Source organism: Mus pahari, chromosome 17 (genome assembly GCF_900095145.1).
Source record: "Mus pahari chromosome 17, PAHARI_EIJ_v1.1, whole genome shotgun sequence".
Taxonomy (NCBI): domain Eukaryota; kingdom Metazoa; phylum Chordata; class Mammalia; order Rodentia; family Muridae; genus Mus; species Mus pahari.
This window is the reverse complement of record NC_034606.1, coordinates 43,344,110-43,358,244: the sequence shown is the minus strand read 5'-3', so window position 1 is coordinate 43,358,244 and position 14,135 is coordinate 43,344,110. Positions and strand designations below refer to the sequence as shown.

The following is a 14,135-nucleotide window of genomic DNA, read 5'->3' as shown; positions in this document are numbered from 1 at the left end:
CTTCCTAACAGGAGTTAGATGAAACACAACCCAGCTGTAGTGGCCCTGGAGACCAGAAAGTGTGAGGAAAGGGTCTTCTCACAGATAAACTGATGCCTTCCTCCTTGCAGAAACCAAATCAAGTTTCAGAATGTGGTCAGGGGAGGGATGGAGCCCAGACAGAGAGCCTCTGCACGGAGGAGGAGGAGGTCTGATAGTCCCGCAACCTCCTCCCTGGGTCCTGTGGCTCAGGTTTCAAGTTCTTAACATTCAGATTTTTCGAGGCATAAATTTGCATCCAGAACAGAGGGCAGGAGGGTACTGGAGGCGTGGAAAGACAATGAGTGCAAAGCCAAGGGGCCACATTGGGGTGGAGGCTGGTCAGCATCATTTTTCTCCCGCCCCCGCAAGAGGACATTGTCCGAGTTGAGTTGTCCAGATCGGAGCCTCGCTGCCTCCCGTATGGCCTTGACAGCAGCAGAACTCTCCAGTCTCTGCTGGTGGCCCTTTAGATCAGGAGATGCCCCCCCCCTCCGGCGGCGGGGTCCTAGGCGAGCCTCTGGAATGCCCGGACCCCATGGGCATGTGGCCCGCTCAGCTTGGCGGTGCGGTCCGGACTGAGCTGCTGAGCTGTGCGCGGAGCCGGGCGCCCCCTGGCGCGGAGCCAGGCCGAGCGGGCGTGCGCCTGGCGCGCGACACTGCAGCGCTGGTCATATGAGCAGAAAGGATGAGAACACTTTTTAATCTTTTCGCACTTGCTCTGCCCGCTCAAACAGTTGCAGGATGTCGATGACAGACGTGCTCAGCGCTGAGGACATCAAGAAGGCGATAGGAGCCTTTACTGGTGAGCAGTGCACACCCCCCCCCCTGCCTGGCCCTGTCCCCTTGCCCTCTTCCCGCGTCTGGGGCACCCCTCATCCCTCTGCGAAGCCTCCCCAGTTTCTTCCCTCACGCCTAGGTCTCCATCCTAGGGGGTTGGCTCCTTGGTCCTTTGCTTTCCAAGAGCTGCACGGACTGTGCTCCCTGGCTGAGTCACACAAAGTTGAGGGCGCAGAAGAGTGGCCTCTCCGGGAGGACTCATGAAGGTCCAGGACCAAGCGCGAAGACCAGGGGTGGGGGGCGTGGGGGGAGAAGCAAGGACGCAGACTTCCCGTCTGAGAAGTGTAGAAGGGTCTGCAAGCCTGGGCTTTCTCTTCAAGAGACCCCTTTCCTCGGCCCCCATCCCCGACAAGACTTTTCCCCGAAGGTAGCCCATTCGTGGAGTGACCTTTCTGCATCAGGCACCCAGCCCTGCCCAGCCCACTGCAGCTCCCCTTCTGTACCCCCAGCATCTAATCCTTTTAGGTAGTCCAAGAGAGGGGTACCCACTCAGCTGTGTGATCTCTTTCCTCTAACTCAGATGCTGTTCCTGTCACCCAGGGAGGGAAACTGAGGCTGGGATAAGATTAAAGCTGTACAAGGTCACCCAGTCCAGCCCAGGAAGAATGAGATCTGAGGTGGCCGCAGGTCTCAGTGCCCCTCCTTGGTGTGTAAGAAGACAAAGCAACTTTTCCCCCCCCTCCAACTCTGGGCTGAGGGGAGACCATAGTTCTTAAGAGTTTCTGAACTGAGAGGGGTACTCATCTGCTTTTTATATAGCTTCCTTTTCCTCCAGACACATACAGGAAGCTCCAAGAAGCCCCCTACCACCTCCCAGCACTATGATAACCCATTCACAGTGCCTTGAGCCACCTTGTCACCTTGAGTGTGAAATTCAGCTGAGTTTTTTTTTTTTTTTTTTGGAAGTCCTTCATCCCACCCCCAGCCGCTGGGATGGGTCTCAGAATCTATGCAGGACTTCTGAGTCCTCCCCTCCCCCTCCCATGATGTGACCTTGACAGAAACGTGTCCTGGAAGAGTTGGTCTTTCTGACCACAGTATGTAGCCAATGAGAGAAAGCTGCCTTTCCACCCACCCTAGCTAGCATCCATCGCATGCCCATGCATAGCCCACCCAGCCCTCAACCAAAAGGCTTCATAGAAATAGAGTTTTCAGGAGGCCGACAGTCTTCGCGTGGGTCATCAGTGTGTGTGTGTGTGGGGGGGGACCAAGAAGGTATGACCTTGGGCAAAGCATCTTTTCCTAGCTGGGCTCCCTCTGCCCCCCCTGTTCCCCACAACCATGCAGGTACCCTTTAATAAATGATACAACATCTCTTTCCCTGACTTTCCCGGTGCCCCTTCCCCTGTCCTTCTTTAACCTCCTCTTCCCCCCTCAACAGCTGCAGACTCCTTCGACCACAAAAAGTTCTTCCAGATGGTGGGCCTGAAGAAAAAGAACCCGGATGAGGTGAAGAAGGTGTTCCACATTCTGGACAAAGACAAAAGTGGCTTCATTGAAGAGGATGAGCTGGGGTAAATTGAGGATGGGACGGGGGGGGGGATGCGGGGCGGGGGAAGAACCTGGTGATGGCTCCCAAAGTTCCCAGCCACCCCTCCTAGCAAGCAGGCTTTGTTTTGTCCCGGGCACCAGGGAAAGATACTTCCTGCTTCCGGGAGGGTCAAACCCTCAGCCCCGAGTACGGCTAACTAGGTTAAATTATAGCCACTTAATATCGCTAATGGAATGGGGTTACTTAATAATTTAATACCAGTGAAGGAGCACGTGTTCTGACTGCTTCCCGCCACAAGCAAGGCAGGAGGTGTTCTCCTCAGCGTGTCATCGATTTCTGTGGGTCTGAAAGGCACCTTCACTGTTCTGGTCTGTGGACCCCACGCCTCTGGACCAGAACTGCAGCTAAGCAACTTCTGGGCAAGCCAGGGAGCCAGAGACAGCTCTGGGTCTTTAGGGTCCTTGGGGCAAAGCTCAGCGGAGACCGTAAGCCTGCATCAGCAGAGAGCCCTCTGCCCTAGCCCGCCTCAGCCACCTGCCCTGTATCTGATGACCCAGCTGTGCCTTCTGTTACTTTCCAGCCAAAACGGCTTTGAATTTTGTTAGAAACAGGAGGCAGAAGGTGCTTCAAGATGCATTTTAAGTAGGAACTTCCCTCAACCTATCCTGTCTCTCCTCCAAACTCTACCCCAAGGACACCTTCTTCTAGAACCTTCTTCTACCTACTTATGCGTGCCCAGCAAGTACATGTACACGCGTGTACACATGCATCCTAAGTGCTCCTCATCCTCCACATATCACCATCTCTAGAGAGCCTCTTAACTCCTCCTTCTCCATGGCTCCCCTCTGCCTCCTCCGTCTGGGTGTCCATCAGTCCATCGTACATGAACATGAGGTCTGTCTATGAGAACTTGCCCTCTTTTCCTTTACGCAGAAAGCTCATTGCAATCACTACGGTGGCCCCAGTATTTATACGCAGTTATTGGATAAGCAAAGGCAAGCGTGCCCTAAACTGGGGTCAACCCTGCATAGATGGCCATCCCCCCACTTCACACCCACCAAGGCAAGCCAAGGCACACCACCAGGCCAACCCAGCTGTACACAGGTCTCCCACCACCTGCCGCCTGTCCCCGCCTCCCTGGCCCGGCGAGGATGCCAGCCCACCGTCCAGCGAGGTTCTGCCGGTGACCTTGACCTGACCGCCCTTCCTCCCCTTATTCTCCCCCCAGGTCCATTCTGAAGGGCTTCTCCTCGGATGCCAGAGACTTGTCTGCTAAAGAAACAAAGACGCTTCTGGCTGCTGGCGACAAGGATGGGGACGGCAAGATCGGGGTCGAAGGTGAGTAGCCGTGACCCTAACTCTGGGAAGGCTGGGACTCTGGCGTGTGTGGCTGTTGAAGCTTTGGTCTGTTGAAAGGAACAGGAGATGATAAGAAAAGAAAAAAGGGGAAAAAAAAAGACAACCCATAGGTCAGAGAATTCTGCCAAGTCTAAGTCTGCTAGGCAGAGAAACAGCTATATATGTTTTCCAAAATGTGAACAACCCATAAGGAATGCTCCCCCCCCCCACACACACACCTTTCACGCTGGGTAGGGGAATGTGGGAGGGAGAATTGGAGATTTTCCCTGGTTTTGCTTAGTTTCTGATCCAAGATCTGCCTACATTGACTGTGTGACCTTGGGCAGTGTCTGTCCTTCTCTGAACCCAAGGCTCATGTCTGTAACCAGAGGAGATAGGCCCACTCACTGATCGATCCCCCCCCCCCGCCCCCAGGACCCTCAGGCCCTTGTAGTGTCAGATTCCAAGGATGGAAATTCCTTATCTACTGCCCTCCCTGGCGTCTCACCCTGGTGTTCTGTAACCTCAGATAGGTTTTTTTTTTGGCTTCATTCTAATTCCTTCCACCATCCACCTTCGTAGGAGAGTCAGGAAAGAACCAGCCTCCCCACCCCCACCCCAGCACCCAACTCCCAGCTGGGAGTTAGGATGTGCACTAAAGACTTCTGCAGCTTTGCTCTGAGCCCAGGCACGGGTCTGCTGGCCCACTACCCCACGTCCTTATCTGGTCAGCCTGTCTGGCGGCGGCGTGTGGGGCACATTCCAGAACTGTCGGCTTCCTTAGCTTCGTGACACTTTGCAGAGGGGCCATGAGGGTGATCATGGCCTCGGCCTGGTTCAGAGAGCTAGGACACGGGGTGTGACAAAGCTCAGCATGCTCTGGGGCTCAGACCCCAGCCTTTTCTAGGGTCTCTCTAGTCAAGTAACTTTGGCAGGACGCAGCACTTTCGTCTCTGGGGAAACGATGGTTCTCCTCTTATGAGGAATCCATGTGCTAATGTGTAAAGTGCTTAGGACAGGACCAGGCAGAGTATATAGCAAGTGCCTTCTGAGTGCCTGTTAACTGAAAAAAAGAGGGGAGGGGCCTAGAGAACACTTGCTCTTCAACTCCCCCGGGGTCTATTGGCGAATTGAAGCAGGTATTAGTGAGGAGAAAGGCCTGACTCCCACACTCCACTTCCCTTTTGCTCCTCACCACAAGTGACCTTGGCCACATCCCCTGCCAGTCCATACCTAGGTTCTCTTGCCTGGCACGTGGGTTGTTGCAGGAGCTCACGTTGGGACCTGTAAGTGGTGTGGACACAGATTGCTTTGGGGGAAAAGTACAAAGTTCCAAAGGTACCCAGAAACTTATCGAGGGGTTTTTAATGAAAGTGAGAATGCAGTTCAGGTGCAGGGGTGCCTTGGCCACCGGACAGAGCTGTTCTTCTTTGGGGTGGCAGGAAGGAGAGACCTTGTGAGGGACCTGAGCAGACGGTGCAGGAGAGACTCTTAGTGCCTTGACAGCTCTCAGTGACTCTGCCGGCAGCTGCACTCAGACCTCCTTTCTCCTCAGTTCCACGCCAAGCCTGGCGTCCCCTGCAGCTCCGTTTGCCCCTACTCCCCTTTCTGAGATGTGGCTCAGAGCTAGAGGCAGGGTCTTCAAGCTGGCTGCTCCCGGCCAACCTAAGTGAGGAAGAAAACCAGGGCAGGCAGACCTGGATCCCTCCTGCCTCCCCGGCTCTCTGCCATAGTGGGCCTTACAGAACCAGCTAAACTCTTTCAAAAGACTCATAGGCAGTTTCCAAGAAGCAATGCAATGTCTAGCACCAGGTGAGAGAAAGATAACGAGGACAGGGACTGGCGAGACGACTCAGTGGCTGAGTGCTGGCTTCTTCTCTAGAGGACCCAGGTTCAATTCCCAGCACCCACATGGCAGTTCACACCTGTCTGTAACTCCAGTTCTAGGGATCCATTGCACCGGGCATTCACGTGGTGCACATATCTGTACCTACAGGCAAAATACCCACAAATATAAAATTTAAAAATAATGAGGGAAGACAAAGGCATAGCACCGTGTTCTGGTAAGGAATCCTTGAGCAGCAGGCCTATAGTCCTGAGCCGCAGCTTCATGGTGAAAACACCCATGAAAACAGGGGAGCACTGAAGGCAGTGCCCAGCGCTTATTTAGTAAGTACCCAATGAATGGTAGCTATGTACTGTTCATATTAGCTACATTCTGAGTATGGCCTTGTGTACACACACACACACACACACACACACACACATAAACGCACACACACAACTGGTCCTTCAGTCTGAGTTTGTCATAATTAAAAAGCTCAGGACCAAAGGATGTATTGGATTCCAGACACGTTTGGATTTTAGAGTATTCACATAGTGTGGTCATGATCCTGGAAGGGTTCCAGATTTCCATGCCAGACAAGTAGAGAGGTTCGGGCAGCTGAGACGTGGAAGCCAGAGGCTAGAGTGGTACAGGTCAGGGTCCAGCAGGCAGAGGTAAGTCCAGGCACACCCTAGCACCCGTGAACCCACTGAGGCAGGGATGGTTAGGGAAGTTTTTGAGACTGGTTTTTCCAGGAGCCATCACAAGCTACTCCCTAGGTGTAGTGTGTCTCGGGCTGGAGCTGGGCTGTATGGTGTCATCTCCTTTTCTCCCGGGATGACTGAGGACACCCATTCAGAAAAGGCAGCTCAGGGAGGCTAAGGTCACACTAGGTTCGAGATCTAGGCTTCAACTAGTCAGTCTATCTGACAGCACAGTGGAGACCTGGACCAAGCTATGGACTTCAGGGTCCTGGAGGAACAGAACAGCAGGGACAAGAGAGGGGATGAGGTGGCATTGTGTCATGAGGACCCAAGGGGCCTGTGCATCCCTAGTGAAGATGCACATGCCCACTTCTGTAACCCAGCTTGAAAAGGATTGATGCCGAGCAGGAATGCCATGGGAGGAGACAGAGTCCTTCTCTGGGGCCAAGAATGTCCTGGGGCCAGAGAATCGTGAGCTCCCCCTCTAGCCCAAGGATGCTTCAAGCTATGTTGGATCCAGGCAACTCAAAGCGCCCGCCCTGGTCTTTAGAACCAAGACTAGCCCACCATCCTGTCCCGAAGGTTCTTCTGCACGAAAGACCTTGAATCGGGACTTGGACTCAGCTCACAGGTAGCCTTTCCTGTGTGACAGACACTGCCCTCTGCTGTCTTCTTGGCTACCTGTGAGGTGGATACCATTAGGGCTCCCACCGTAGAGGCAGGGAGAGTGGGGCTCAGAGGCGAGGAAGAGGGAGACGGTCAAGATGAGTGTTGGGGTCTGCTTGGTTGCAGCAATGGCTCCTGCTGCCTGTTCCATACCTGGGATGTGGTTGGAGTTTAGTCAACGCCTAGCCTAAAATGGCATTAGATACTTACCTTGTGGCTTGCTTCTCTCCGTCACGCTTGGGTGTCCCTAAAGCATCTTCCTTTTTCCCTTCTTCTGTTCTCAGCCCAGCACTAAGAAGAAGGCCTGGTGCACAGTGGGAGAAAAGAGAAATTTGTTTAGTGAATGGATGGGAGAAGGGAGAAAGGAATGAACGCAGGGATAAACTAGGGAACGAATGACTCAATCAGTCATCCAATCAATCCGTTAGTGAGGGAAAGACGAAAACAGATGAATATGTATCCTGCAAGATTGCAGGAAGGAGCAGGCCCACCTCCAACTTGTAAAGAGGTGCTCTGCATGCACAGGGGATAGGAGCTTGTGGCCACAAGTGCTCTGGGAGTGCAGAGCCAGCAATGGCCGCTCTCCCCTGCTCTTCTTGTCTCTCCAAGGAGAAAGATGTTTGCATGGTTCTTTAAGAGCCCAATTGCAGGAAGGGAGAAGGAAGACACCGTTATAGCAATGCTCCTTCAGACTCTGGTATCTGGGGCAGCTACTTCCAGGAGGTTTAAAGACATTTATAGATGTGATCAATTGCTAATGGGCACCCTAAAAGGCTGGGACCCAGCAGGGAGGGGGAGGGGAAGCAGAAAAGGAGAGAGAGAGAGAGAGAGAGAGAGAGAGAGAGAGAGAGAGAGAGAGAGAGAGAGAGAGAGAACAGCCCAGCTGTGGCCATGAAGGTCAGACAGAGACACCAGTGTCATGGTCTCCTTCACTTCTCAGCCGTGGCTCTCAGGCTGGGCTGGTCCCTCTGGTTCCCATCTAGAAATGTTTGCTTCCCAAGTGGGGTCCAAGTACCTGCAGTTTTAACAAGTTACATGGCAGTGCCGATGGACCAGGGAACCACACAGAACTGGGGCTTCTAGAGCTGAGCTTGGAGGTCCCACCAGGACCCTGTGCTATTTACCTCTCTACAGAATGTGTCCCCAGCCTGGCTTTCCACACTCGATACGCAAGGAACACACACAGCAGATAGGGATGAGGGTAGCATCCAGCCTGCTTCAGCCACGTCTCCCCAATCCATCTCCGACCTGCACAGAGCTCCGCCTGCCGCACAGCTTCGTTCTCTGTGCAGACAGGGAGACGGAGCCTTGGGAAGCGTAGGCGCTTGCTTCTTTGCCCACTGAGTCTTAGCTGAACCTGCACACCACATGCCACACAGCCGGGCACCCTTGCACTTGTCACCCAGGCCCAGTGATGATGGCTTTGCTTGCTTTGTGCTTTGTGCCAACTACAGCTCCAGCACCTGCGCCCTGGGTTTTGCTCCTTTGATTGAACACGGAGTGACTGTGGTTGTAGGGATGGGGCCTTTCTGCTTCCTTCTGACGAAGTCCTTAGCGGCCTACTTGGGGGGTCGGGGGAGTGGTGATCAAGTGTCACAGGCAGTGAGAATCAAAACCAACCCTGAAAACATCCTGGCCTTTCCACCTTCTGGGTATCCATTCCCCTATCCACGCCTCTTGGCCTTCTTGCTATGGCTTTATAAGCCACCCTGCTCTTCCACTGAAAAGGAATTAAACCCTCATCCACACAGAAACGGAACTGTGAGATAGGGGGAGAGGGGGCAGGAAGGACAGGGGACCCTGTCCCACTGTGATCCCCACCTGTCTGCTCTGTGGGACTTGATATGAGGGTACCCACGAGGGCCAGCCCACCGCCCTTAGGTGGACAGTGTCCGGTCCTGTCTCACTGTACCCTCCCAGCAGCCCCCAGAGGCCAGGAGACAGGAGCCTCAGTCCTCACTGAGAGATGTGTAAACTGAGGCCCAGTGAATGTTGAGGGCTAGGGCATACCCTTGGTGGGATGTGACCTGGGTCTCCTTCGCTCGAGCTTCCTCCCTGAAGCCGAGCTGAGCATTTGGAGTTTTAAATGTTTCCGTACTTAGCAATCTGCTCCTCTATTCCCGGGGCGGACTTCCGCTAGCTCCGGCCTTATGCTTGCACTAAGATAAGATGGAGCAGGGAGAGGACACAGCGCTACTTATGTAACCGGCCTCTTGAAAAATGGAGCAGCGGTCAGGGAGGAACAAGACGTCCTCGCTCCACTCATCCCTCTCCTTCCCCTGCTAAGGCTGCAGCTGGAGTCAGAGGCAGGGCTGTTCCAATCTGTCTTTGATCAGCACATCACAGCCAGCCTCCAGCCTCCATCAGCCTCCTCACGGCCGAGAACCGGCCTCAGTTTCCCCACTTACATCACGAGGATCAGAGCCTGTGAGGACGAAATGGGATAAGGTAGCTGAGACCGTCTGGCAGAGAGCGAGTCCTCAGGACTGTTGATGCCACCTCCCTGTGGCTGCCTGGCTTGACCCCAAGTGACCCTGCCTCCTCATCCTGCAGCAGGAGAAAGTGATCCTGTTTGCGGCACCCATCTATAAGAAGCCGAGCCCTGGAGCTATTTTGAGGCGAGGTGAGGTGATAAACCAGGAGCCGGCCCTTGCTATGGTCATCAGAACGGAGGGAAGGCAGGCCTTCCAGACGCTGACTCCCTGAGTCTCAATTTCACTCGGGGCTATCAGCCTTCGCTGGCCTCACCTGTCAAGAGCTTCTAAATTTGTCCATCCCCACAGCACCCAGGACTGGGACAGCCCTAATTAGGCTAATTTCAGTTTCCTAAGGGAAGGAGGAGAGTGGCTCAGCCTCCGCTGCCTCCCTCCTGCCGTGCTCCCTTGTGTCTCCCTCTCTTTCTGATTGGATAAAGAAGACATCAGAAAGTGTCCTCAGGAGGGTGGCTTGGGGTTGTGCTGTCCCTATATGTTTTGCAGGAGAAAGAACGTTCTAGATTTTCCTAAAGGAAGCATGTCCTTCGTACCTCATCAGTAACTGACTTGGTTGTACTCATTCTGCATGCCAGGTGCCTCTCATCTGCATCCCGTGGAAGTCTTTCTCATGACCTTATTGCTGTCCCCATTTTACAGATGAGGAGACTGAGGTGGGGTTCTAACTCGGATTGTGTCAGGTGTTTACACCAGGTTGGCTGTTGGTGTTTGGGTTTCCTAACCTGACTCCATCCTGCTTGGCCTTGATTTGGGAGATTGCTGTAGGAGGTTCCCTGCCAGTTGTGCTGTGGAGGTTCAAGGGAGATGGCGCTACCAAATGCTACCAAAAAAAATGCCTCCTCCTCTGTGCCAAGCACCGTTGTGTGCTTCCTCAGCTGCTCTCCAGGAAAGCTGAGTGAGCTGGCATTACCCCACTTCACAAAGAGAGGCAGCACGGTGGCCCATGGCTACCTAGCCAGTAATCATGGAACAAGCCACAGGCCAGGGTGGCCGTGAGGTCATGGGAAGATGCCTCGGTGGGAACAGATGATGACCCACACTAGCAATGGGAGTGACATTGACAGATGAAGATGATAGACCCCTTTTACTGTCGGGCATCCGTGGGTTGGTCGAGCAACTTGAGGTATAGAAGTGGTTTGATGACAGCAGATTCCAGGAGCTGAGAGCTTTCTCTGCACCAGGTCTGTGACTAGGAGTCATGGTGCTAACAGGATGGACAGCCCCAAGAAGCAGCTAGTCTCCTGGGCTCTACTTTGAAGATGAGGAAACGGAGGCAGGAGCATCTAGCCAAACTCACAAGGAGAGGAGCTATTGGTCCCCATTCTCCTGTGCCCGCCACCCTCTGCTTGCTCCAAATGCCAAGTTAGACCAGGAAGTTAGACCCTTTCCAGCTGGGATGGGAGGGACGAGACATCTGGTCCAGGGAACCAAGAGGACGGCAGAGCACAGATCCCACCTCCACCATCCTACACCCAGTTTGCTTCTGGGACCCAACTGACAAATCTGTTGACTTAGACTTCCAAGGTCTCTGTCGGTCATTTGCTTTTCTGTGGGGTGAGAGGGTGTGTTTTAGAGGAGACCTTTGCCCGGAAAGCTGATAGTTGATTGGCAGGTCCTAAGAGCATCGCCTGACCCTGCTTTCAATTTGTCTACAGCGCCCTGACCAGGGTTCTAGGAGGGGATAAAATTAGAATCCCTGCTAAAAGCCAGGCTCTGTGGCCTTAAGGACGTCCTAGCTAACTCACAGAAGTTCCTGGGGTCTGATGTATTGGGCTTTTGGAAACCTCGCAAATCCAAAACATACTAGCAGGCTCCCAAAAGCCCAAATTCCCACTCTGGTGAGCCCTCATCAATATCCCTGGTCCTCCACCACTGGCTGTACCCCATCTTGTCTAGACCTCACCCAGTCCTACATAGCTCTCTTCTGATGCCAGCTCACGGGCAGGAGATGAGAAGATTCTTGCTGAGGAACAGTCCGGAGCCCATAATCCCTAGTGTGACTGTAAAGCCTTGCTCCCCTCTGAGATCCTGTGAGCAACACTGGGGAATTTTGTTTCTTCCCAGAATCTGGGCTGCTGGCCTGGTCATTGGTCCCAGAAGCAAACTGGGTGTAGGATGGTGGAGGTGGGATCTGTGCTCTGCCGTTCTCTTGGTTCCCTGGACCAGATGTCTCACATAGGAACTTTATGAGGTCAGAGGACAAATCACAGCCCTGTGGTTTACTTTTTATCTGACCCTGACTGCTTCAGCCTCTGTTTTCCTTTCTGTAAAATGGGAATCAACTGGGTACCACCCTTCACCCCGCTCTCCTTCCATCCATTCAACATCCAATGATTGTCACCTGAAGGGTGTTAGGCCACTCGGAAAGGGATGAACCAGGGAGATGGGGCGGGGGCGGGGGCCAACAAAAATAAGCAAGAAGATAAATAAGATCATGTCGTAATGTAATGCACTGAGGCTAATGAAGTCATAAAAATGGGCTAATGAGACAGAGCCAGCAGTGGCGATATTCGAGCCAGGATGTCTGTCACTCTATACCTAGGTTAAGGGAGGTCACAAATCTCCCCGGGAAAGAAGGACTATGAGAGTGAGTGAGTGTGACCGTGTAAAAACTAAACTCTAGGGTCTCAGTTTCCCCATCAGAAAAATGCAGTCAAGAGTGTGTCTATCCGTGGCAGTCGTGAGAATCCCATGAGGCAACACTCCCAGGATTTTTCCCACAGAGACGTTTGCTGAATGCCTCCCAGATTGTCACCATGGACAACACAGACAGTGTTAATGAGAACTCTAACAATGGGATAAAGACAGATCGAGACCCCTCCCTCCAGTCCTGCAAGCTCTGGAGACCCGTGGCTGAGAAGGCAGGCCCGTTGACCCGTGGCCTGGGGGAGATTCTGTGGATGTCTGAGTCCCCATCAGTGCTTCTCACCATTAAGTCCCAGGGCCTTTTGAGATTTCAGGAACTTCTTCACCTGCATGGACCCTCAGTGTCTCCACCTTGAGTCCCAGCCTAGACTTCCATATCCAGGGACACTGCCTTAGGGACAGGAGGTGTGATGTCCGTCTCCCAGGTCCCAGGCTTTGTCCCCTCACAGAGCCAGGACCAGGAGAGCTGTGTGGTATGGCTGATCTTGCTGAGGTCAATTTGAATATTTGAAGTGTTATTTATATTTGCACAATGTGACAGTAGGAGGAAGAGTCCCTTTGCCCTTCTCCCAGCCTCCCTGGGGTTAACATTTATGTAACCGCAGTACAGGGTGACCCATGAGGAGTGGCATACACTGATGTCCTGTACACAGACTGGGCAGCCAGAGCTGACCTCAGGGGGCTCTCCCAGGATCCTCTGGTGGCCTTTCAAAACTGCTTCACACTGGTCTTTCACTCATCTCTGGTTCCACTCGGGGAATTGGCTCTGCCTCCGTCCGTGGATGTGGAAGGGACCAAAGCATCCTAGAAACTGCTCCTGGAAGTGCCTAAACTGGTCTCATGCCACAATGGTGCATTTCTAGAGGCAATGGGAACTGGAGGGCCAGAACCTCAGGGGGTTCTCAGAGACAACAAATGGCGAATTCTAAGTCTACCCTGACCTCTTGGGTCAAACAGCTGCTGTTCAAAGAAACCGCCGGGCTCAGAACCTCCGTTCCCTCATCCACAGAGCAGGCTTGGTGACTAACAAGACGGTGGCAGCTGAAGCCAAGGAGATATTGTACTCAAAAGGTGCACAGCACACGGGCAGATGATTGCCGATGGTATAACAGTGTGTCGTTTTTTTCTTTTGCAGAATTCTCCACTCTGGTGGCTGAAAGCTAAGTGGCGCTGACTGCTTGGGTCCCCCACCTCTCCACTCCCAACGCCCCATCTCAGCCCTTCTTGAGGCCCTCCTGAATTTCTGTTCAGTTTGTTTGTGTTATTTTTTACTCCCCCCATCCTCTATGGCCCTCGGATGACGCCATTCTTCTGGAAAATGCTGGAGAAACAATAAAGGCTGTACCAATCGGACACCACCTGTAGGGAGGACCCAGGCCTGGCAGGGTGTTGGTTTGGCAAGTTTTTTGTTTTTTTGTTTTTTGTTTTGAGGGCAGTGGGGGTATAGTAGAAAAAGTGAGATAGGTCGAAGGACAACGCCCTGATATCTCCTGCCTGTTCGGTACTGAGTGCGCATGTGGGCCACCTCCTTCAATCTCTGCACCTTTCCCACAAGGAGATGGGGGTGATGGATCGTCCGTCTTAAAGATACAGAAACTGCCTTTTAAAGAGCGGAAGGGAAGGGGCTGAGTCCTTCAGGACTAGCTAGATCGAAGGACTCAATGACACTCTATCAATTGCTTTTGACTTTGCTGTGATAAAATACCTGAAAAGAGAAACTTAAGGAAAGAACGGCTTCTTTTGGCTCTCTAAGAGGGTGCGGCCTTTCACCGGTAGGGAAGCCCCAGGAGGCAGGCTACATTGTATCACACTGTATCCACCAGTCAGGAAGGAAAGAGACCAGAAGAAACTCAGTGACTCTCTTCTCTTTCTTCAGCCTGGGACTCCAGACCATTGGGTGGCGCTGGCCACATTTAAAGTGGGTCTTCCTACCTCAGGCTCATCTACAAACTCCCACAGCAGCATGCCCATAAATTTATTTCCTAGATGATTCTAGGTTCCCATCAAGTTGGCAAGATGAACCGTTACACAAATACACACAAAAGCGAGCCCTTCCTTGCTTGTCTCTGAGCACTGCCTCCCTTCCTGCTAAAACAGTGGCCGGGTCAGGCATT

General features: G+C 53.1%; 1 protein-coding gene across 1 annotated transcript; it reads left to right on the top strand.

Moving 5' to 3' along the window:
* Window positions 1-673: 673 nt before the first annotated feature.
* Pvalb (parvalbumin) lies at window positions 674-13,744 on the top strand. Its single transcript, XM_021217202.1, has 4 exons — window positions 674-823; window positions 2,240-2,372; window positions 3,579-3,688; window positions 13,157-13,744. Exons 1-4 carry the CDS (start codon window positions 763-765, stop codon window positions 13,183-13,185), a joined length of 333 nt encoding a protein of 110 aa, XP_021072861.1. The 5' UTR covers window positions 674-762; the 3' UTR covers window positions 13,186-13,744.
* The last annotated feature ends 391 nt before the right edge of the window (window positions 13,745-14,135 follow it).